This window comes from Sylvia atricapilla, chromosome 5 (genome assembly GCF_009819655.1).
Source record: "Sylvia atricapilla isolate bSylAtr1 chromosome 5, bSylAtr1.pri, whole genome shotgun sequence".
Classification (NCBI taxonomy): Eukaryota; Metazoa; Chordata; class Aves; order Passeriformes; family Sylviidae; genus Sylvia; species Sylvia atricapilla.
In genome coordinates, this window is record NC_089144.1 from 68,563,709 (window position 1) to 68,586,672 (window position 22,964).

At 41.9% G+C, this 22,964-nt stretch overlaps 1 protein-coding gene across 2 annotated transcripts in view; it reads right to left on the reverse strand.

Annotated features, from left to right (window-relative positions):
- NUAK1 (NUAK family kinase 1) overlaps positions 1-22,964 on the reverse strand; it is a 46,683-nt gene that overhangs the window by 15,134 nt on the left and 8,585 nt on the right. The window contains exons 1-2 of one of the 2 annotated variants that reach the window (XM_066319969.1): positions 13,067-13,340; positions 8,082-8,202 (exon numbers count right to left, since the gene is read on the reverse strand). In XM_066319969.1, coding sequence (XP_066176066.1) covers positions 8,082-8,154 — 73 coding nt within the window. In that variant the 5' untranslated portion in view covers positions 8,155-8,202; positions 13,067-13,340. Of the gene's footprint in view, positions 1-8,081; positions 8,203-13,066; positions 13,341-22,964 lie in introns of those variants that run through there. The other variant, XM_066319968.1, reaches the window with a different exon arrangement.

Sequence of the window (22,964 nt, forward strand, 5' to 3'; positions counted from 1 at the left end):
TGTTCAGTGCTGCTGCTGACAATAACAGCAATATCAGCCATGCCACGATAGAGCATTCTTCCAGGCTGTGTTTTTATTAAAGTTGTGCCTTCATTACTCAGTCCTAAGAGTTTTCTCAAATCATCCTTGATGTTCTGAAGTTTTAAATTCTAAAATCAAATATTTTTTGGACTCAAATTTGCCATACTATTGTAAGCCCTGATGCAGATGTATTTTTCACCATTTCTACAGAAATTAGGTGGAAAGCATTTGGTTTGAAGGAATATGCATTCAAAGGTACTTTCCATTTCAAATGTTCTCTTACATCCTCTAGGAAACTGAGATACCATCATCAAGCTGGATTTAGGAAAATGTAAATCCCTGTTCTGAATTTCAAACTTTTGTCAAAAAGCCACACTAGAATCTACAAGAATAGAATCTTTCCAGGAACCTGTATTTGGCTTTCAGTTCGCTGCACATTCTTCTTCATGCGGGAGAATTTTGAGAGGGAAACTGTCCTTGAACTTAGGTGACATTACAGAGGCCTCTGCACCATCACTATAGCTGAATGATTACAGAATTAAACAGCAATTCATTTCTCCACCCAGGAGCAGAGGTGAATAGAGAGATTTTTTTTTTAAAACTGCATCATTTCACGTCAGAGCACCTCCACTGTATCAGCTGAACCTCATGAGTGGGCATGCAGCAACTTCCTGCAGAGAGGGAACTGAGCAGCAGACAAAAAAAATCTAAAATAAGAGCTGTGACTGAAGGAAGAGGAGGTTGAAAGGCAGTGGGATTTATGTCTATACACACACACAGCCTTAAAGAGGAATTCAGTGGTCAAGACTATCAGGCATATGACAAGGTAGTATTCTGGCAAGTCTCACACCATCAGCCAAGTACACCATGAATTTTCACAGTAGTATTTAGGATGTCAGGCAGGTTTCACACAGGCACTTCTGAGTTTCCCTTCTGGGCACAGCATGCAGTTTTATAAACATATGCTCAAGAAAGCCTTGTGGCCAATGGCTGGGGGAAGAGAGGAAGGCATTAATTAAAGGCTGGATTGACTTACTGCAAAAAATAATGAGGTAATAAATATACTGCCCTGTTAGCACCTGGGCTGTAACCTGTGGGCTGATGACGGACGGGTTGCCTCCATATAGCTTCTGGGACTGCTTGGTTCACTCTTTGGTTTTGCTGCAGATGATTTATTACCTGCCATCCTACTGCATATTCATTCTGAAACTCACCCCCACCTAGAAGTGTGCCTGAACCCTGGCTGCACCTACTGCCAGCAGAGAAGCATGGCTTTGGCAGGATGCTGAACCCCAGGAACCCCCCAAAGCTTGCTACTTCTGGGACAGCCATATCATACAAGCCTGCTCCTCAGCCCTGAGCAAAGTCCAGGGAGGGAGACCATGTTCAAGTAAGGTGGGGCTGCTTTAGCTTTTTTCAAACCATCTGTCAATGGCTAGCCAAATTAGGCAAGTGGAGAACTGTCAGTACCAACACCCAGACACAGATAGCAGGGGAGATGGCCTGTCAATTAAGAATCAAGATAGTGGGGTTGCTTAGATACAAAGGCATGAGCTTCACCTATTAGAGGGGACAGCAGCAGGAGAAATGCTAGCTACCAGCTGTGCATTATTTATTTCTGAGCCACTGTATTTATTTTCACCATTCTGCAAGCTGAGTTACTCTCAGAGCTGCAACAAGACCTTGGTGTGGTGAGAGGGCTGCTGCAGAGTAGTGCTTGCAGATCATTACTGCTCCTTAGCAGACAGAGCCTGCCAGATTGACTGTGGAGATGACTGCACTTTATGTGGCCACAGGGGAGGAAGCAGGGACAGCATCCTGCTTCTCATAGTGTGAGAGCACATCAGGAACCAGCAGCAGGAACAGCATGAATATCAAGGTGTGAGGAGCAACGTGACTGTATTCTCAGGAGATGAGCAAAGGACTACGACATTGGCCAAAGCAACGTGGAGAAATGGCATTTTCCAGGGGGCTACAAGCTTACTTGGGTTTGGTCTGGTCACCCCAAAAGCCTTGGGAACTCAAGCAGTAAAGGGTGCTTAAGATACACTGGTCAAAGATTTCTTACTTTTCTAAAAACCTCACCCCTTAGTGCTCATGTATTTGTTTCTTTTCTGAAAGTGACAGAGAAAAAGTCTATACCTCCAAGGCTCATAATTGAAACCAAATCTGCTGACTTCAAAGTTCCTCAAAGAACATAAATGTGAAATTGGGAAAGAATTTCACTTCTCACTATCAAAGACATATCTGAGACAAAAGCACATTTTGTAATGTGAACAATCTGTCCCTCTTTCATAGATTGTTCTGTTATACTAATAGTTCTTGTATATAATCTCTCCACTTATTTATATTTAGAGGCTGTGAAATTATGAACTCAGCTTCTACCTACAGCCTTCCATTTTCCAAACAGTGCTGGCTGACCTCGTGTTCATCAGCACTCTTTTTCAACCCTACTGCCAAATTCTCCCCTAGGGCTACACCAAAGTCACCTCCTCTGAAACTCACGGGACAAGTCTGACACCAAATGAACATACTACATTTCTTCACTGCTAAGACGTGCTTCACCCTACAATTATTGAAAGCGAAGATGGGCACGGTTTTGCAAACATCAGTCAGAAAGATTTAATGGTACACTGGTACACCTCTCTATTATGACAGTTCACTTTGGACTGCCTTACTAACAAAATAAATAAAAAAAAAAAAGGCAGGAAGCTTTTATCCTTTCTCCAAGCTCACGGAACACTGAAGTCAAAAAGACTGCTGTAGGGGGTGGATTCTTTCCCCCCCCTCAAAGGACTACCTCCTTGTGGGCTGATTCCACTTGGTTTACATGTAACCCTGGGGTAAGGATTTTAGTTTGTTAGTTTAAGAGGGGCAGCCAATCTCTTTGCACTGGAACCATTTGAATTCTCCTCATGCCTTTGCTCTCTATCAGAGCAATCTCCTAAATTAGTTCCAGTATGTTGACATTCCTTCCATCTGGTGTCTTTCCATTCAGTGGTATTTTTATTACTCTCCTAACAGCCGCAGACAGAAGTACCTTTCCACTGCTACAAAATGCTCTTTTATTAAAGGTCAGCCAAATCGAAAGAACAAGTGAGTTTGTTTTTAATTTTGGAGATGCAGACTAGAATAACCTTTTCATTCAGAAAATTCATGTATGACCCAATTACCTCACCTGTGTAATAAGCCTTGAATTATACTTCAAAAATCATGCAAGTACTGAAAACCGTCTTCTACATTAGAATTTCAGCCTGATTCAGCTTTTGTGTTTTTGACTGTTTTACGGCCCCTTGGCATAATTTTTATTTAATTGTTTTTTTAGTAGCATTTCATTACTGTTCTTAACAGAGCATACCGCAGAAGTGAAAATATCCCACCTCCAATAAGGAAACAAATTATATGTATACACAAATTTATGCATATGCTTAATTACAATTGAAGATATCAAAATATAAAGTATGTGTTTTAATGCTAAGCTTGTGTTAAATTGTTTTCCTGAGTTATGGCTTTATTCAGCCAAATTGCATCTCCTTTTAAATTAAAGCAATGTAGTTAAGATCCTGCAATAATCTTTTAAAATCAGACAGCATGCTATAATTTACTCCCCAGTGAGGAGATTAAATCAGAATGGGAAAATTATCCTTGGTAAGGTTGTTTCTCACAGAGCAAGACTGAGGGTATGCAGACAATGATGGTTTGCTCTTTAAAAGGAAGGAAAAATGACAGTTGCTAATTTGGCCACAACAACATGCTACACTAATAGTCTTTGTTTCAGCAAAGAACACAAGAGGTAACTCCTTTTTATTTAAATTATGATTTAAACTGTCGAGGAACTTCAGAGAAGCAAATATTTACATTGCTATGGTAGGACTGTGTAAATGGGAAGATGGAAATAAATTTCACTGCTGGTAGCAATCAGTTTGACATTTAAACTGGACCTGCCCGTGATCTCACACATTTGAGTTTATGTTCTGGCAAATGAAGTCCTGTTTAGGTGATTACCCTTAATGACAGGAAATTCATAAAGCTGGGGTAAAGTAACTAAAGAGATAAGTTTGTTTATTCTTGTTTCATTAGTATCTCCAGACACTTGAAATATTACTTGATGTTCTTGGATGTTATCAACTGAAAACAATGAGAATCTAAAGTCAAAAGCCTACATAATTAGAGGAAATCAATTAGAAATGTGGTTAAACAGTATCACTGCTGAAGTACTTTCTCTTGGCCAAAAATCAAAATCATTTCAGCTTTCCAACCTCCAACATTCTTGATTAAAGCCCAGTCGTCCACATGATGTTTGAAGGGACTTGCCGCTTTTTCAGGTGTTTTGCCCACAGAAGGGGTGGGGTCATTAGGCACCAAAGTTTGATTGGATTATGTCTGAAAAGCAGGAGATAGCAAAGGCTGGGACAGAGGCTGGGATTGCTCCACAGCCTGATAGGTGACTGTTTCACCATCCTGACCCCTGGCTGCTGCCTCACCCTGAGGTCCACATGCAGCTGAGACACTTGTCTGAGCCGGTGCTGCTGCAGGGATGCAGTTCCTCAGCAATGGCTCATATCCACACACCTCAACAGCTGCCACACAGGCAGATTTCTGACAATGCAGCTGGTTTTGCTGATGTGGTTGGTGACTTGACTGACACAGCTTCCCACACTGGAGATGGGCCTATGTGTGCGTGAAACACCAAGTGTGTTTAGGCTTTGTTGTGTGAAGTCTGGCACAAATGTGAGATTGAACATGTATCTGGCAAGTGCAGTGAGGATCCTGGAATACTATGCCACTGCTGTTACACACTGTCAGATTATCTCCCCTTGCCTTTGGCGTTTGAAAGTAGAGCTGAACCAGTCTCTTGATTAAGCATGCAACCTAGCTCAAGGCACTGTGGACTGGCAGACACATGATGGAGAATATCTCTGCTTTTTCTGAACAGTACCAAAAATGCAACCTAGAAAAAAAATAGTAAGAAGTACATCTTACTTGGGAGATCCAGATTTTGTGTCTTGTTAATGCAAAGGGTGCAGCACTCTTAAAGGCATCCTGGCTCAAATTCAGCAGAGCACTTCAGCACACACTTTCCTTCAGTTACTCATTTACGTTAATGCCATCATGTTCCACTGGCACCAGATTTTGATCCTAATGCTTATTCATTCTCCAGGGAAGATCTTCAGCAAACTATTTCTACAAACACATTAGCTAATAGTCTATTCACCTTTAAGGTGCATTTTGCAAAATGGCAGACGTTTCTTCATGGATAAGCTGACCAAGGACAACTTTCAGCACAGAAACAATTACGCAGACAACTGTATTTCACACTACAAAGACTCAAGAGCTCACTCCTAAATGTACCAAGTGTAACTTCACCCTCATGATTGGCCCAACACGTGTTTAAATGTTTGCAGAATGTTCCTTCCTTGGTTTAACTTATAAAGTATTGCCAGATGAGGTAGATTTTGCACTCAAGCTACCCCTGGAAAAATATGTTAGCTCTCAAAGGCTTTATTATAAAATCCTGGAATTTTCAAGGCAAAAAAGCAATGGGGCAAAGGAAGGACGAGGGGCAGGGGAGAGACAGACAGATGAATGGACAGAGGTATTATTCTATAAATTAAAATTTATGTGCTGAAATCAGAACACTGCCAGCAAAGCTGACTTTCTTTATCCAGTCCCTTTCAAGGAGTTTAGAGTCACTTAAAGGAGCACTTCCATCACAGCCACCCTCGACAGATTTCCAATTACAGCCCTGCTGAGAGGATGGAATTTCTTTAGTCACAACTGTACAGTAATGGGCAGAGTACATGCCTTATGATTAGGTTACAAAGAAGTACCTCTAAACTGGAAAGCTTGGTTTCCACACATCTGAATTTGCTTGGTATCAATAAAAAAGATAAAGTTGACAAGTAGATCAAGTAGACAAATTCAGAGGTTAATTGCTATTAGCAGGAAGGTCAAAAGGCTACCTAAACAAGATCCTACTTAAGAAAAACACATGTTTGTAAATGCAATACAAAGAGCTTTCAAAGATTATTACAGGGACATCCAGCATTGTCCATGCTACTTTTTATCTGTGCAACCTGGCACCTACAGAGAGAGCTGTCAGACATGCAGTGGCAGTCTGGAAACCTACAGTAAAAAATTATGAGATAGGAGAAAAAAAAATCTCTAGGGTGGCTTCTGTTTTAAAGTCAAGCATTTGATCTAAGTTAGTCAGCTAGACTCCAACAGGAGCCTCCAACATGTCATTTAGACCACTTATCTGGAAAGAACATCTCCCAGGAGAGAGCTAACTATCCTGTGAAGATGCTGAACTCTCTTGACTAGGGAGTGACACTAGACTTGCAGCATACACCAACTGCAGCAATGTTGGATTGCCTAATTTTGGTGAGATTAAGCCCATCTCTTAGGATTTACTGACTTCAATATTTTGTGTCAGGGGATAGCAGTATTATCACTCTCTATGCATCACTCAAGAGGAATAGCTATGTGTTTAAATACTTCAGTCCTTGATGTAGCCCCTTAACTTCACAACAAGTACTCTTCAGTTTCAAGTGAAGCACACATTCAAGGGCTCACACGCTCACCTCTGGGCAGTTCCTGGGTTTGGCTGCACACCCACACATCTTCCCAGTGCTACCATATCTAAGTTATAGCATTGGCTGCTACAGGCCAAATACTGACTGACTCCTTGGAAAATACACCAGAACTTGACATGGGTGCTCATCCTCCTCAGACAAGATGAAGTCTCCATCATGGAGCTCAACTGGCTCCACTGCAGAAGCACTGCTCCTCCCTCTGCAGGGCCGGAGCAGGAAGTTTTGCTCCATAAAACTTAGTGTCTGCTTCCTAAAAATGCTGTAATCTTTTTCACTTTTACAAATATTTAACTCAGTAAAAACTATTTAAAGTAAGGATGAGAAGGGCAATTGGTCAAAGACGCACAGCATGCTTAATATTTTTTTCTTCCTGAGTTCCCATCCACATTTCAAGTAACTTTTGTTCCATTTGCAACCCACATGCTGACACAGCATCCCTCCCCTTTTCTGTTCCCAGATCCTTTTATGAGTTTATTCAATAAAAAGACAGATACTCATCTCTTTTCAAGTACAAGAACATGCTTTTGAATAACTCAATATGCGATAGTGTAACAGTACGCCAAGGCAGCCCTTGTTTTAATCAGTCATATCAACTCTCAGAGCAGAGCTGCCATACACATCTCATCACCTTCTGCACTTACCTCGCAGCTATGGAAACCTGTAGGGCTACACTCAGGCTTCCTGTTCTTCCCAGGGGAAAAGGAGTGATCCCCAGGGACGAGGCTGCCTGACCCAGGTCCCTCTGAACCTCTATAATCTACATCCCAGGTCCAATAAGCAGCCTCCCTCCTTGCAGCAACAGACCTTTTGGCTGATGTCCTGAACCATCCAGCTAGTGCTGGGACATAAACAAACTGGCAAACCTTCCTAGCCATGTCCCAGGAAGAAAGGAGGTAGAGGAGGAAGACAGGATAAGGAAAGAGGAATGCTAAGCCAGCCACCAGACTGACAGGAAAGTGTGCAGAAGTGGACAGGAAGCGGATGCTGGGATTCAGGGTGAAAAGCTGCAATGACAGAACTAGCAACTCGAACTGGCAGGTAAAGGAGGACCAAAGTGCTAGAGCAGGTAAGAGCAGTCCTGTGCAGTCCAGGGAAAATAAAGCAAACAAGGACTAGTTTAAGGGCTGGGAACAGAAACAGACATCAGGCCGGTTCATGAGTGAGGGTGAAATGAAACTGCACTGTGCAGTGGGAGCAAGGACATGAGGTGATGCATGCAACCATCTCCCACCTGCAACTGACACCGTCAACTCACACAAGAAGAAGCTCTTCCAAGCAAAGGTTTATGCATCCGTGAAACACTGGTAGCTCAGAGGGAAGGCAGTGCCCAAGACAGTCTCGTTGGTTAAGGGATGGGTTACACAAGGAGTAGGGGTTGGTTTGGTGCAGGATCTCAAGAAATACAAACATCAGGTCTGCAAGAATGTAACAGAGCAGTCGGGGAGGAAAATCACATTCACTAACCTTCATATATGGTGATAATATGAGGGTGGCTGAGGGATGACATGATCTCAATCTCCCGTCTGATGTGAACCATATCTTGTTCATCCTTAATTTTGTCCTTACGAATGGATTTTATTGCAACCTATAAATTCAGGAAATCAAGCATTATTCTTGGAACTGAACAGATGCATCCAATCGACTAAGAAGAGTTCAAAAATAAATACAGATGTTAGATGTTGGCAGAACGTGGAATGACCAAACCAAACCGCTAAAATACAAACCTCCATGCTCCAGCTCCCTCACTGCATAGCAATAAATACACTCTCATTACAGTAATGGGTGATGGGAAGTTTTGGGCTCTTCTGGTCTTAGGACTTCACTGAGGGGGAACACAGCATCTTTTGGAAAGACCTCTGTGCTAGCCTAAGCACTCTCCTTATGCAAATGGCAAAACTCCCCAAGAGACTTTGATGGGGAGTATATTTGCTACGACACAATTGCATCTGACAATTTCAAAAAGAAACTTTGGAGACAATTTCTCTGAAAAAAATTTAAGATCTCTGACAGAACAGAGGCAGGGAATCCAGGGTTCTGATTATATATTGATATCCATGTTAATACTTACAGGATCCTATTAACACAGGTTAGTCCGTGGTTCTCTAAAGCAAGCAAATCGTTCAGGAGTTGTAACTTATCCAAAAATTGGAAGAAATAAATCTTTGAAATTCACATCTAAACTCATCCTCATATAAACCCAAAGCTTCAGGTCCTACACAACACTTATGCAATCACTGCAAAGCCATATCCTTCCTGCATCCTTCCTCAATCAGCAAGCTTTTTTTACAAGCGTACCATGTGACTGGATATCTTTCCAAAAGGCAGGGTGGGAACAGAGGAAGTGATAGCTGAACTTGCCATATAAATTCAGATTATAACAGTCCTTGTGAGTGTGTGTATGTGTGTTGCCTGTGAAAAAATGGCTTATCTGAACACCTCCATGAATAATCGTGGAGGTCATCTCATGCCCTATGAGAAATGCAGAAAGCAACAATGCAGAGAAGCTGGTGTGAGAGGGAAGGTGAGGGCATTGTACATACTGAATGGCAGCATGGCCTTTATTATACTCAATATTTACTCTGCACTGTTTTTTTAAATCTAGAGTTCAGGGAATAAATTATCAGCTAGCTTAAAATCAACAGTACATCTTTGAAAAACACCATTGACCTGCTGAGATGACCACCCTTTTATGGGTAAACCAAACTTGTGTCATTCTTTGCAACTAACTATGGTGGACTTCTCCTGGGAAAACATTTGTAAATCTATGATTTATGTTATTTCCCCAGTTACTCTAGAAAAAAAAAAATTCACTGCCTACTTCAGTAATTGCAAGTGGCATGACCAGTATTGTTTTCATTATATGATGTAGCATTGAGGATATTGAAGAAAGAAGAGAAAAACTTACAATATTATAAAATTGAAATGTACATAAACAGGAGCCAGTTTAAAGGATCAGGTTTCCTACAAAGCCTTCAACTCTGAAAAGCAACATTGTTCAAAAAAGCCTTAAGCACATGCCCCATCCCCTTGAATTCCCAAAGACTGCTGCACATGCTTAAAATTAAGCTCCTGCTCAAGTGCTCCTCTACATTGGGACAGCAGAACAAAAAGAAGTCAAGGGACAAACGATTTGCATGTTAAAACCAAAACAATTATTTTTTTTTCCTCTTGACCCAAACATTCAGAATAGAGATTTTAAAAGTAACAACATAGCTATAGTCTTATTTACATGGCACATATTTCCAGAAAAGGTAATACCACAGATCTTAATTGAATGAGCGACCAAGATAGCCTCCAAGTAATTCTAGTGATGGAAAAGGCAACTAACTCTAAAGAAGACACTGGATTTTTTCCCCTTCCCACGTTTGCACTGGGACTGACTGCAAATGCAAATACACCCTGTATACAGAAGGATGTGGGTGGCTCTTGGAGCAGTATGTGCATTCCTGCAAGAAATAAATATAGACATGGGTAAAAACACATTTTTTATTAAAAGACAGCCTTGTACTTGGCTCTGAGGAAGAATTTAAGAAAGGTTTCATTGTAAAATATACAACGGGGAGCAAATTCTTCCCCATTCACTGGTAAAGTTATAACAGCAGCCCAGAGGACATGCCAATCTTCTAATAATTCGACTGTGTGCTTCACAGACAGGATTTTTGCACATCTACCCATAATTACTGCAACTGGCCTCTGTGGAATAATCGTATGTAAGAAAACATATTTTTAGATAGAAAAATGCAAACATGATTGAAAAGTGTGGTGGCACTTGGTAAATATATGTTTGGATCAATACTCTAATGCCAACAGATGTGTTGCATGGGAACATTTTTTTTAACAGGACCCAAGAGTTTACAGTCTCACAACCCATGCTGAAAATTAAGGCACCTTAATTTATAGGGGCCATTCCTAAAAGTTTAACCAAATTTCAAAGATGGTACTTAAGCTCTACTGAAAAACATCACTTCCCAGTTGCAGGGGCAGAATTCAACAGCCCAGCCAAAGTACTTAGGATTTTGTCAGTGACATCCAGGCTGCAACATTTCATCTCAATACAAGGAAAGAATACATGCTGAACACATCTCTTGGATTTGAACATTCAAGACTTTCTCTTCCCTCACTCAGCTACTTGGTCATGGTGACTGGCACTTGGAAACAAGGAAAGACAATTGGCAGGTGTGAAATCTCTTTCCTCCAGTGATATCAACAGAGCCAGGGCAGCTCTAAGCATATGTATCTAATGTACAAGGCAGTGCCCCTTGTACATTACCAGTAAAAACACTCACACACAAAAGAGGTTTACTCACATGCACTAACAAAGTAGTAACACTATTTGCACAGCACATAAACTGTAGCCACGTATTAGTTAAACCTTGATAAGCAAGTGGTGAAACAGCACAATTTATCCACTTTCAGAAGATAAGGAAATCGAAACAGAAAGGCAACAGGACTCCTAAAGGAAACAAGGACAGTAGCATCTCAGAAATTGCTGCCTGCTTCTTCCTCCCAAACTGTGCAAGACACCATAGAAGTGCCTTATTCAACAAACCATGTGGTGACTAAAGGATGATTTCTGATACCTTTCCCCATGTTCAATTGCTATTTTTCTCCTCAAAAAGGGTGTCAGGAAAGTGAAAAGGTTCAAAGGCATCTCAACAAATACTTTTCATCACGTGCCATCTGCCTGGTGGCCTGCACAGTCCCCAAAAGGATAGTCCCCACACTTCAAAGGCTACTGGCCATGCACAGCCTTGCTGGTGCCCTGGTCTGAAAGGCCAAACAGTGAGTGATTGGTGTCAGCAGACTGTCACTGTCAGAGGTGGCATCCCAGAGCAGGATTAGCAGAGCAGGACAGCATTCATTCCAGCTCTTCCCCTCTAAGATTTCTGCCAGTCAAATCTGTCACCTGTACCAGTCTGCTCAGACCATGTCAGCAAGAATGCTTGGGCTCAAGTCTACTGATGCGAAAAAATCAGCACAGACAAGAAAGCAGTTTGGGTTTTATTCAGTATTTCATAGAAACATTACAAATCACAATCACATTCTAGGTATTTTTTACATGTTTCAATATTTTCATATCTCTGAGCAAAATCAGACTCCTAGCTGTATGTTATGGTATCGGACCGTAAAACACACTTCTCTTCCAGGTATTCTAAAATATCAACAATGTAATTTCTTTCATGAAATTTATTTCCTTCAGAGATATAGTCCAGAAAATACATTTTCAAAGACTACCTATGCTTTTAACACCAGACAGAGCTGGCTCAATTTTTCTAAACCCCACTTACAGGACTGCTGCATAATGAACCTGAGTAACTTCAGCATAATAGGAAATAATGTCAGTTGAGAAATACCTTATGAAAGAACTTGTTTGTTCATTCCTAAGGTTCTTTTCTTTCTTTCTTTCTAGCTTGCTTTCTTTGAAAGCAGGGGCTTCACTGTGAGCAACATCAAAATTTATTAAGGGTCACAGCCTATGAATCAAGAGTACAGAAAAAGCAACACACTTTTTTACATCAGCTACTTTAACTACTCCAAATATTCCAGCTCAATATCTGCAGAGAAAGTGCTGTTAGTCCCTTTGGTACTCTCAAAACACTGTACTTATACCTCTACCATACTTTCTCAATACATTTTACTGGGTTTAAGACTTAGATAATTTAATTATGATATTTTTAGTAACATTACTAGTGGAGGAATTTGTGTTTTTCCTAGCTTCTTGTCTTAATGAGAATTTCAGATAACTCCAAGACCTTGCACTCAGAGAGAGTAACATATCAGATTCCTAATAATGAAATCTAAAGCCTCTCACCCCAACAAAACAGGTTCAAGCTCACCCAAAGCCCCTATAGACACAGTGTCCAATCTGGCAAAACACTTTAGCACATGCCTAACTTCACACATGTGAGCAGGCCATTGACTTTTGTGAGACGGCTCACACATGCAAAGTTAAATACATGCACAAGCACCAAGGTCACAGCTCAAAACTAGGCCATGTGAAGTTTCCCTCTGGGGATCATCACTAGCTGCCTGCCCCAAAACCATCCCCAGGATCTTCTGCAGCTCTGATGGCTGCATGGTCCCACATGTGGGGTCAAGGGGAGAGAAAGACCATCAGAGAATGGGATGAAACCTACTCCACCAGTTCTGGCACCAGCCTCTGCTCACAACGAGGTAAAGAGAATATCCTCTCCAAAATCTATGGCACAGGCAGGGGTTGTGAGCCTCTAATACTGCCAGGCACTTCCAAACTGCTCTGCACAAGGACAGCCTCAGCTCCACTGCTGCTCTGCTTTCCAGAAGCAGATAGGAAAGCTTTTGGCTTTCCATCCCTCCATGAGTCAGCTTGCAGAGTGTGCTGGGCAGGAAGCATAGAGAAATAAATTGCTTTCTTCAAGGCGGCAATAAATTACTGGTTTCCATTTGCTGGAAAGAGGATTTATACTCACTCTCTGAACTGGTGTAGAGAGATTATAAAGTATTTTCCAACACACTTCATGCTTCTTTGCTTTTGTTTCATACAAATAACTGGAATTGAACTATAAATACTTCAAAAGTATGACGGTTGCAAAGGTTTCTGTACATTCAGTCCTATCCGTGAGAGAAATATCTTTCTTTTCAAGCTTCTTGGTGGCTTAGCAGAGCAAAACAGGTAGAATTTATTTTTACAGAGCCTGATCAAGAGCACTGTGTACAGAAAAGTATCTCCAGGTCTAAACATCTGGCAAAGGGTATGGCAGGCAATAGGTGCCCATTTCCATACCAAATCTCCATATCTGCTGAGTCACAGCTGGCATCATCATTTGCCAAAAATGACTGACCAAAAAAAAAGCTGCATTTTCATCAAAGCGAGTACCTGTTTCACTTGATTTCAGGAAGTTGCTCCATGTGTTTTAGTCTAATGAACCTAAGTTTGCCTCACTGCCAGCTGAGTTGTGTGAATATAAATAAAGACAGAACTAGCCACAGCACACAGTCACAGATTTTAAGTTGGTGAGTGCTGTACTGAGCCTTACTATTTAAATGCCACAAACCACTGACCCTTCCCCAGCAATTTCTGCATGCAGTACATTCAGACCCATTGAAAACAATCTTCCACTCTCTATTATCTACCAAGGCTATTTTTAGGACCATAGAGAGATATGAACTGCTTTTTTCCACCGAGGGAGGCTGTGACTGTTAAGCTGGTTCCAGCACTTGTACATACCACCCATGCTCGAACAAATTCCAATGGGCTCTTGCAATACTATTGTGGAGAGTCAAAAAAACAGCATCAGGACAGGGAGTGAAGTTCCCTGAGGAAGGGAAACCAGCCTGTTGCCACCGAGCAATTATGTCAGAAATGACACTTAAAGAAAATCATTAAAAATTATTTTCTTTGGGTGAAGAGGGAGGGGAAGGTTAAGTACACATAAATCTCTCCTTTCTGAAAGCTGTGAACTGAATCCATCCCCACCCAGCAATGGGAAGCGGGTGAGCCCAGCCAGTTTCACAGCTCTGCTTCCTTTCTTTGAGACTCGAAGGTGGGAAGTACAACCTGCCAAGTGCCAGTGGGGTGTGGAGGTAAAGAATGGGTTGATCAACCAGGGGAGGAAGAGAAAGGGAGAGCAGAGGATGTTTGGGGGTGGGGAGAGAAAAGGTACATTGTTCTTTCCCCAGCTCCACAGGGCCAAGTAAGAAAGAAGAAAGTCTGGCACCATATAATGTTTTTTCCAGGGGAGTCTCTGCCTATGGCTCTTGGCCCAGACATCACCAAGCCAAGAGTAAAAGAAACAAAGCTACAAAATTATGTGGTCCCTGAGGTGGCTGCAATCAAATGATAAGGAGGGGGATGCTGATAATGCAGTCGCATTGAAATGGCACTTCCAGAGGTTGCACAACAGAGAAAAACAGAAAGGCAGGCAGTAGACTGAATAACTGTACAACTGGCCTCTGGACTTTCCAGGTGGGAAGAAGAAGCCTTGAACAGATATTCCTACGGGGCAATGAAGCATCCAAAGGGTTCTGAAAAGGTATCCTCATGAGAACTTATTTCTGTAAGCCTCCTGCCACACGATTATACCTTCGCTGTGTGCATTTGCTGGAAAAAAGTTATCTTGAGATTCCAGCTCTGGGCCAGATGCAGTACTAATGCTCATGGCACGACATGTCATTCTAAGAACAAGCTTCTGCAGGGTCATAGAAAACATTTCATGCAGTCGCTGAAAAGTTGACAAAAGGCCACTGTGAGTGTAAGCAAAATTAGTGCCTGGCGTTGTGCAGTCTGCTAACTCATCTCTGAGAGCTGTCCCTTTCAGGGAAAGAGTAAGGTTGACACAATGCCATTGTTTCGGAGATTGCTAGTTTTCACATCCTAAAAGCCAGATCATCTCCATGGTGATCCTGCCTGGCAGACAAGCATTCAACAAAATCCTTATTAATTATTTATCAGCAGCCCAACTCTATTGTTTGATACGTTGGCAAACTGTGCAGTAATCGGGGGAGTTGCTCAAAGCAGTAACCGGTACCATCTGCACCCGAGTGAGCCTTTGCTGACTTAAATCTCTGCTTCTGCTCATTTACTTTGTTCCATCACATGTTTGTTCATGCAATGGATGTTACCAAGGACAAAACACTGTTACTGTTGTTGCAAGCCACAGCAGCTGCACACATAAAGGGCAAGAATGCTCGTGCCTCCATGCACCTCTCAGGTCCATCTGCTTGTATGAAGTAAAGGTATTTTTTACAGCTGTCTCACCCTGCGTGGTAACAGCATACAGCAAGCAACAGCATCTCCCTGCTTCATTGCCCTCTTCACAATGTACCAGACAGATTGTATTTCTAAAAACCAAAGCTGATGTCACTACTTGTAAAGAAACTCTTGTGCCAAGGCACTAGAAGTCCCAAGTCAGTGTGATAAATGTTAAATCAAAATTCTATCTGCATAAGCTGAGAGGCACAATGTGCCACTGTCTCTGGGAGAATGAAGGTATGATTACCTCAGGCTTAACTTTCCTTTTCTGGCTCTGCTGGACATAGTTGCTGCTATCATATCATAAACAATGGTTCACCAAGAGGAGAAGAGGAATTAACTATTCATGAACACTCAGCAAGGGGATTATATAGTTTCTCCAGTTCCCCATTTATTCACAGAGAAAGATGTTTGTGGAATCAAGTTTTTATGAGCAGTAGAAGGTACCAGATGAACACATTTATACAGTACATATATAAAGTGGGTGCCAGGAGGAACATACAACACCCTTCCTCCACTTCTTTCCTCACCCCCACATACAGTGCTTGTTATCAGGATTTGTGAGCACATTTCCTGAGTAACTACTGCCTTACTGGGAAATTTGCATCCCTTCATTGTCTGGTACCCACTACCCTCAGCTATGTATAAAAAGCCCGGCATATTTACACCATGCATTCTCTGACAAATTTCCCTGGCAGACCTTTCTTCATTTAATGCTGAATCCTTGCCTCAAGTCATATATGTCAGAAATATACTAAAAAACTTCTCCCTTCCCAAAGGTTTTTTACTCCACATTACTGAAGTCCTAAGTCATAGCACTGTTCGGTTCTAAAAGAAAGATCTTACAAATAACCACCATCTCTAGCAATAAAGATGTGTTTCCCACAGTGATGCCTCAAGTTGCCCCTTCTCACCCCTCCCCACTGCCCCAAAAGCATGCTACCACAAATTTGCGTTCACTTCAATCCTCCTTGATCCACAGTAAAACAAATTTGCTGTGGTAGGAGCAGAGGTTGAAGAAGGTTTGTTGAAAAGCAGAGATCTGACGCAATCAGGTTATTAAAGATGTTTGCAGCTGTGTCCTGTCAGAACTGGAGCCCAAGGCTGGTCTGGCATCCTGGGAGATTCCCTATCATGTGCAGACTTCACCTTCCTGGAGAAAAGAGTGGGACTGCTTACATTTTCTCTAAATACACTTCTAAATGTAACTCCATATCCTCCATATCATGCACAGATCAATGGAAGACCATCTCCTTTCCGAAGTCTAATAACCCACAAATATCCCCATCCAACTATCTTCAAACTTTCAGAAAAGTTCGTGCTTTGGCACATAAGAAATTAGATCTGGAAAGAAACTGGGGTAGGGGATTTCCCCAAGGCAATGGATGTTCATAACTGTAATTAAAAAAAGAAAAGAAATTGCTTTACAGCCTCAACTATGGATCATTCTCCTTAACAGACGTTAACCAGCACAGAATGCCACATTCACTCAAAAGATGAAAACTGCATTTACAGTTAACTTCTAGTGAAGTTGCCAAGCAGATGTTTATTTTTGGCTTCCACATTTACCAAAGCCAAATGCTACACTTAGTTGGGATTTCACAAAGTCTAATTGCTTTTCTTCCAGATTACAATTTTGTTGGAACCAAAAAGGGAAAAAAAAAGCCGGGGGGGGGGGGGGGGGGAGCAGGAATAAAGAGCTGACTTCACTTTTAGGTAGGAAAAAAACTGGTAGCATCCATTTCTATCATGTCTGTTTATATCATAGTTTAAATGAGGTTAGAATTGTGCAATCATTATTGATCAACTTCCAAATACAGCACAGGCTCCATCCAGCACATGTGCAAAAGAGGAAAAGTCACTGAAAGCGAATCCTGTGTCAGTCAGTATTTTAACTTCTGCAAGCCTGTGTGCAGACTGTTTAGCACTAATTAAATTACTGGCAAGTCAGGATAAAGAGGAGTGAAAGAATTCACAAGCCCCAAGTTTACTGCTCTCAGTGTTACATGGATATTACAGATCCACTCTCCAAAAACTGGAAGATAGATTTCAGAGTAATTTTGGGGCTTGATCTCACAGCTACCACAGCTGCTGATGTAATGCAAAACACTAACCTGAGGCAGCAGAGAGGGACTTTAATTCAATGTTGTTTTTTCATTGTGAATAAGCAGTGAGCCACACTGAAGTAATCCTCCAAAGTAGGAATGCACACTGTTCAAGGCATCAATTTGGGGATGAAACACAAAACCAAGATCTTGGCTATGTCGTTATAAAAAACCCTTTATGACTTTCTTAAGAAGACAGGTATAAAGCCCTGGTGCCTGGATCTAGTTCCAGGTTGAAAATTACAGAGTTTCCTGTAATTCCTCCAATAATTTAAATTGGAAATGGGGTTATTCACACCCTCTAAGCAACTGCTGCAAACTATTACAACGTGCTGCTAAATAACTGTAACCTCAGCAGTTACCAGTCTCTAAAGTGATTTTACAGGTTTAGGAGAAAGGTACTGCATCAGCTCAAGGCTGTAATTCACATTAAACAAGGAAGAGGGTTAGACATTGTTTGAACTCTTAGAATCAGTTTTTTCCCAAGAAGCTACCTCACAGCACATTTTCATTCATTAGTTAGGTTCTGCTCGAGAAATTTGTGGATAAATAAACGTAACTCGGCATATTCTCTCTTTTTCACTGAAGCTTCTCCGAGTTCAGAGAAACCTCAGAACCACTGAGAACCTTGCACATCTTCCACCACAAATGTGAAGTCAGCAAGTGTTTTGTGGATCTTTTGAGTTTGTTCTCTGGTCCTGCAGTCCTTCAGAGAGAAAAAAAAAAAAGGAAGTGTTGTTTCACCATGAGAATTACAACAGTACAAGGAAAAAAACTTGGGAAGAGGCTTTTAAAAGAAATGTCTGTACTTTCATGCACGGCAACACCCATTAAAGCCCAACACCACACTCTTTGACCAGCTCAAATTCCTAATTAACAGAACGGAATTTTTAAGCGTGGAGAGATTTTTAAAGCTGAATTTATAGACTTCAGTCTTTTTGATTAACATTGATAAGCAAGGATTCATTATGCAAAGGTGGTGGGCCACAGAAATGATATGACAGAGGGCGCACAGATGTGTTTAAACAGGACAGTTGGAAGGGTTAATGATGCAGAACTATCAGAAGCACCCGTATCTAGTAAACTTTCTTAAATTGATCTAAAGTGGATCAAAATATAAACACCACTTCTTGGTGGGAATCTACCAAACCATAAATCCACATCCTATCTGGAAAAATACTCTTGGAAAACAAAACGATTGGCAATCACGTATCAAAGCCTCGCCCAGATTATTTTGTTCCAAGACTTACAGATCGCTTTGCAATATTAAATTTTTGTTAACACACTGCTGCAGTATCACATTGTTCTGCCTGGACATTACCTATTTAACGGTCTCTTCTGGGAAGGGACCATCTTAGAATTTATGATGGAAGGTGGTGGAATTACTACAGCGGGAGAAAAGGAGTTTGCTAAGATTTCTTCCTCATCCGTCTCTGATTTCTGAGAAATATTTATAATCCTGAAGGTTGAGGAACCTCCTGTTGTTCCCTTCTATTTATTTAAAGTAAATTACCAGGGCCACCCTAATGGCTCAGTGGAGAGAGTAACACAGGGACACTCTGGCTCCCTGCAGCCAGTTGGGCTTGGAATGGATGTGAGAGGGTGAGGAATGAATTACACTTTCCTACAATTAAGTGGCTGGTGATCCAGCAATTCTGTAGCTTTAAATGCCTAATTCCAGCTTTCCCTGCAAGAAGGGAGCTCACAATTGCAGGCAGTTGTTCTAAGGAGTTATGAGGAGATTTAATTCTGGAGGGGAAAAAGCACAAAGCAATTATTTTTCAGGATGGAAAGCTTTTGCCTAAGAACTCCCCCAGACCCCGCGAGCTCCAGGACTGTTGCCCCCTTCTTCAACATGCACAAACACCTTTTTTGGCACGTGTTTTGGCTGCAGTCAGTTGAACAAGCAAGAGTTAGAAACTCATGTTGCTGGGATCTCCTTGCCAGAAGCTAAGCTGTTAGGTAGTGTAACAACAGCAGCCCAGGCTTCCCACTTCACCCTGCCAGTGACCTTCGCACATACTTGGACACAACCCCCTTCCTCAGAGTGAGGAGCAATTCCCTGTCATGCTGCTGGGTCCAGAAACTCATCTCAGCAAATACCACAAATCATGTCAGACCGAGCAGGACTATTAAAGCAGTGCTGCATAATGTGAATTGCTGTCCGCAAGGGACCGGACCAAGAGACTGCCTAACCCACTTTGTTTAACTTTCTAGTTAAACAATCCTGAAAGGGGAAGCTGCATTGCTACTCGGCAAATCACAACTTTAATCTCATTTGAACCACGCATTCCTCAGTTAAACTGCAGAAATAATTTAAGAACCAGCTCCCCAATAAGATATTTTTCTACATTTCCTACACTTCTGGAAATATATTATTTCTGATGCTGTGAAGTAAAAGCAGACTTATTAATTTACCCAGGTTAAAGTTCTTCCAGTAGTCCAAATAAACACTAATGCCAGGCTAATTACATACATTTCACCAGTTTTGCATATTCACGTTGCTCAAAGCAACACCACACAACACCAGTGGAACATTGATTGCTCCCAACTCAACCCCTCAAACCATTCGTGCATACTGCATTCATCACTCACTCGCACTGCACTGCCCATGGCAGGAATCCATAGTGCTTCCTTGAAAACAGAGCAAGTTTCATTTCCCTTCCTCGAGCAGGCTTTAATACAGCTCTGAGGTGCCAGCTTTTACTGGGTTATTTAAACAGCATCTAGAGTTTTGCTGGGTAGATAAGAAGAATAACTTGGGTGTGCAGTAAAACAAAGATACAGCTGTTTGTGCCAAACATTGAGTTTATGGCAATACTTCATAGGAATTATTCCACATAACAACTGAACTGTCATATCCTACAACTACATCCCAGGCAACCTCCCAGCTGAACTCACGATGGCTGCTGTCTGATGTGCTCTACATACAAACACCAAGGACTAACCAGATGTTCTTTATGTAAAACATTTGGTTTGAAACACGCAGTGCTTCTTTCCAAAAATCCATTACATTTGTTTAATGGACTTGCACAGTTCAACTAAAATATCCTGGAGCAGACATTTGACTGCAACTCTACTCTACAAGCCCCATCTGCAAAAAGAAGAAACGAGAAAGAAAGAAAAAGCAAATGAAAATGCTTTATATGATTTACGCTGTCTTTATGATCAGCTAGTTCATAAAATACAAGATCTGCTCTATAGACAATAACACAAATCGCTTTCAAGTGCATTGTTTAGTCCTTGTCTGTGTTAAACAAATATTTCAATTGAAACAAAGGGCCGAACTCTACTCTTCAGCTTACAACTGCTAATCAACTGAGAGCAGCATTTTACTCATGTACATCACAGGGGATGCAATTTTTTTGTTTTATGCTCAGAGTGAGCAAGTCATGGCATCCAATAATGATAACCAGTTACATTCACAGTTGCAGTTTTCCTTTCATCCAAGAAGGGCTTGAAGGAGGTTGAAGTACAGCATGAAATCCTTCTCCCTGATGAATTCCTAGTGAGCAATGCATAACCCACAATGAGGCCTATCACAGGTTCCCTTAGACTACATTTACATAATAAAATGCCAGACAGAATAGGGGAATACTTTGTCTTACTGAAACATTGGTAGAAAACTCTCAAACTATACACAGAAAAAAACCCCAAACAAACCAACCTGTAGTTGAAAAGGACAGCTAGTCTCTGGCCTGGATGCAAATGCACTGCACAGTCCAGCTAAAGGCTCTCATTCCTGCTGGGTTGTGCTGACACAACGGCGACTGAGTTGTATCAAGTGGTGCTCAACAGTGATGAGTTCTCTCCAAGGCACAAGAGATGGTGGGCTTTTGAAAAATTGGCACCATCCCTTCAAAGTCTGACTAAAGCCATGGAGGAGGATTGCATTTTAAGAGCAATTTTCCTGAGATTGTTATACCCACACAATGAATGGCTCAGCACAGTGCTGGAGCTGTGGTCGACCTCAGCTCTCCCCATGGCTCCACTAAACACCTTCTAGGGAAACTCAGGGAAACCACTCACCTCCGAGATGCCCAAAGCATGGCTGTAACAACTGGCTCCTACAGGAGTTGAAGCTTAAACCCACAGACCACCATTTAATTATTTTACCTCATTTTGAGTAGCCTGAAGAGAACAAAAACATGACAAAGGAAGTAGCATGAAGGACTTTGTTCCTCATGCATCCCAATTAGAAAGGTATCTTGCCAAGAGGGCAATGTGAACATCTCTCAGTTACATCCCTACACAAGCCAGCTAAGCCTGCATTGCCTCCAGCAGGTATTTACAGGAATCTTCCAGGTTCTCAGCCACATGACATTACAGCAGGCACCAGATGAGAAGGTTGCACTCTCCCCCCTTTTCCCAAAGGCTATTTAACTTCCTCACACCAAAACAACAGCCTGCAGCTCTGCCCTGCTGAATATGCTGCACCAAGTGTCCCCAGGCACCTCCAGGCACCTTCACTCCTCCTTCCTGAACTGCACTCTGCTGGGATAGCCATAATGTTTGATTTGTGCAGAGTGGCAAAAAATATGCAAACAAGTGACAGCTCTGAACACGTGCCTTGGAAGCTGCTTCTTTAACAAACGCTTTGCTGTCTTCCCCTGACAGACTTGTGCAAAGGACTTAACCTTTTTGTGTGAACAACGAAGCACTGTTTAACAAAAAGGAACGTTTTAGTTATCACACAGCTCAAAAAGGTATTTCTACCCAACTCCCATTGCTATCTTTTCTGATTGAAAAAATATTCACACTCATTTTTAAAATAACACTTGTACTCCAAATAAAGGGAGGTATCTTTCACCATCAGGCATTTAATAGAGATTAGAAATCTCAGCAGAGATCAAATGCCTTGTTGTGTACAGGAAAAATAATATGAAGAGTCTGAGATCTCCATCAACAGCAGAACCCAAATTTTTCTGATCTACCGAGCAACAGCTAAATCTAGTCCCCGAACTTGGTGTCTTTTTGCCTTATTTTTTTTTTTAAGCCTAATGTCCCTTAACTAGTGTCTTTATTCTGAGGCAATGCTGCTCAAGGCCAAACACGCTGACTCAGCTCCATGGCCCAGCCAGACATTAGGATAATTGCAAGTCCTTCCAGCCGCCAGACTTCAGAACAAAGACACTGCTCCAGCCTTAAGTCGTCCCACATGCGGCTGCTGCGCCAGAGTAGCCGAGGGGCTCTGGGATCACCACGGGCCAAAGTTCCCCAGGAAAGCAAGGCAACAGGGGAAGCACAGCCTGCCAAGCACCGATGCTTGTCACAGAGGCAGCCAGCCCCACACAAGGTGCAGTGTCCCATCCACCAGCATGGCATCCCAGGGACCCAGCAGCAAGGGCTCTCAGGGGACTATGCTGAAGGTGGTGAGGCGAAGTGGAAAATGCTGACAGTGACAAGGGAAGGCTGAGGAGGAATCCAGAAGTTAACAGTTACATCAGGAGCACGTTAAGCTCAGCAATCTCAGCTGCTGTCTTAATACTTACAAAAAATTAGACCCGCATT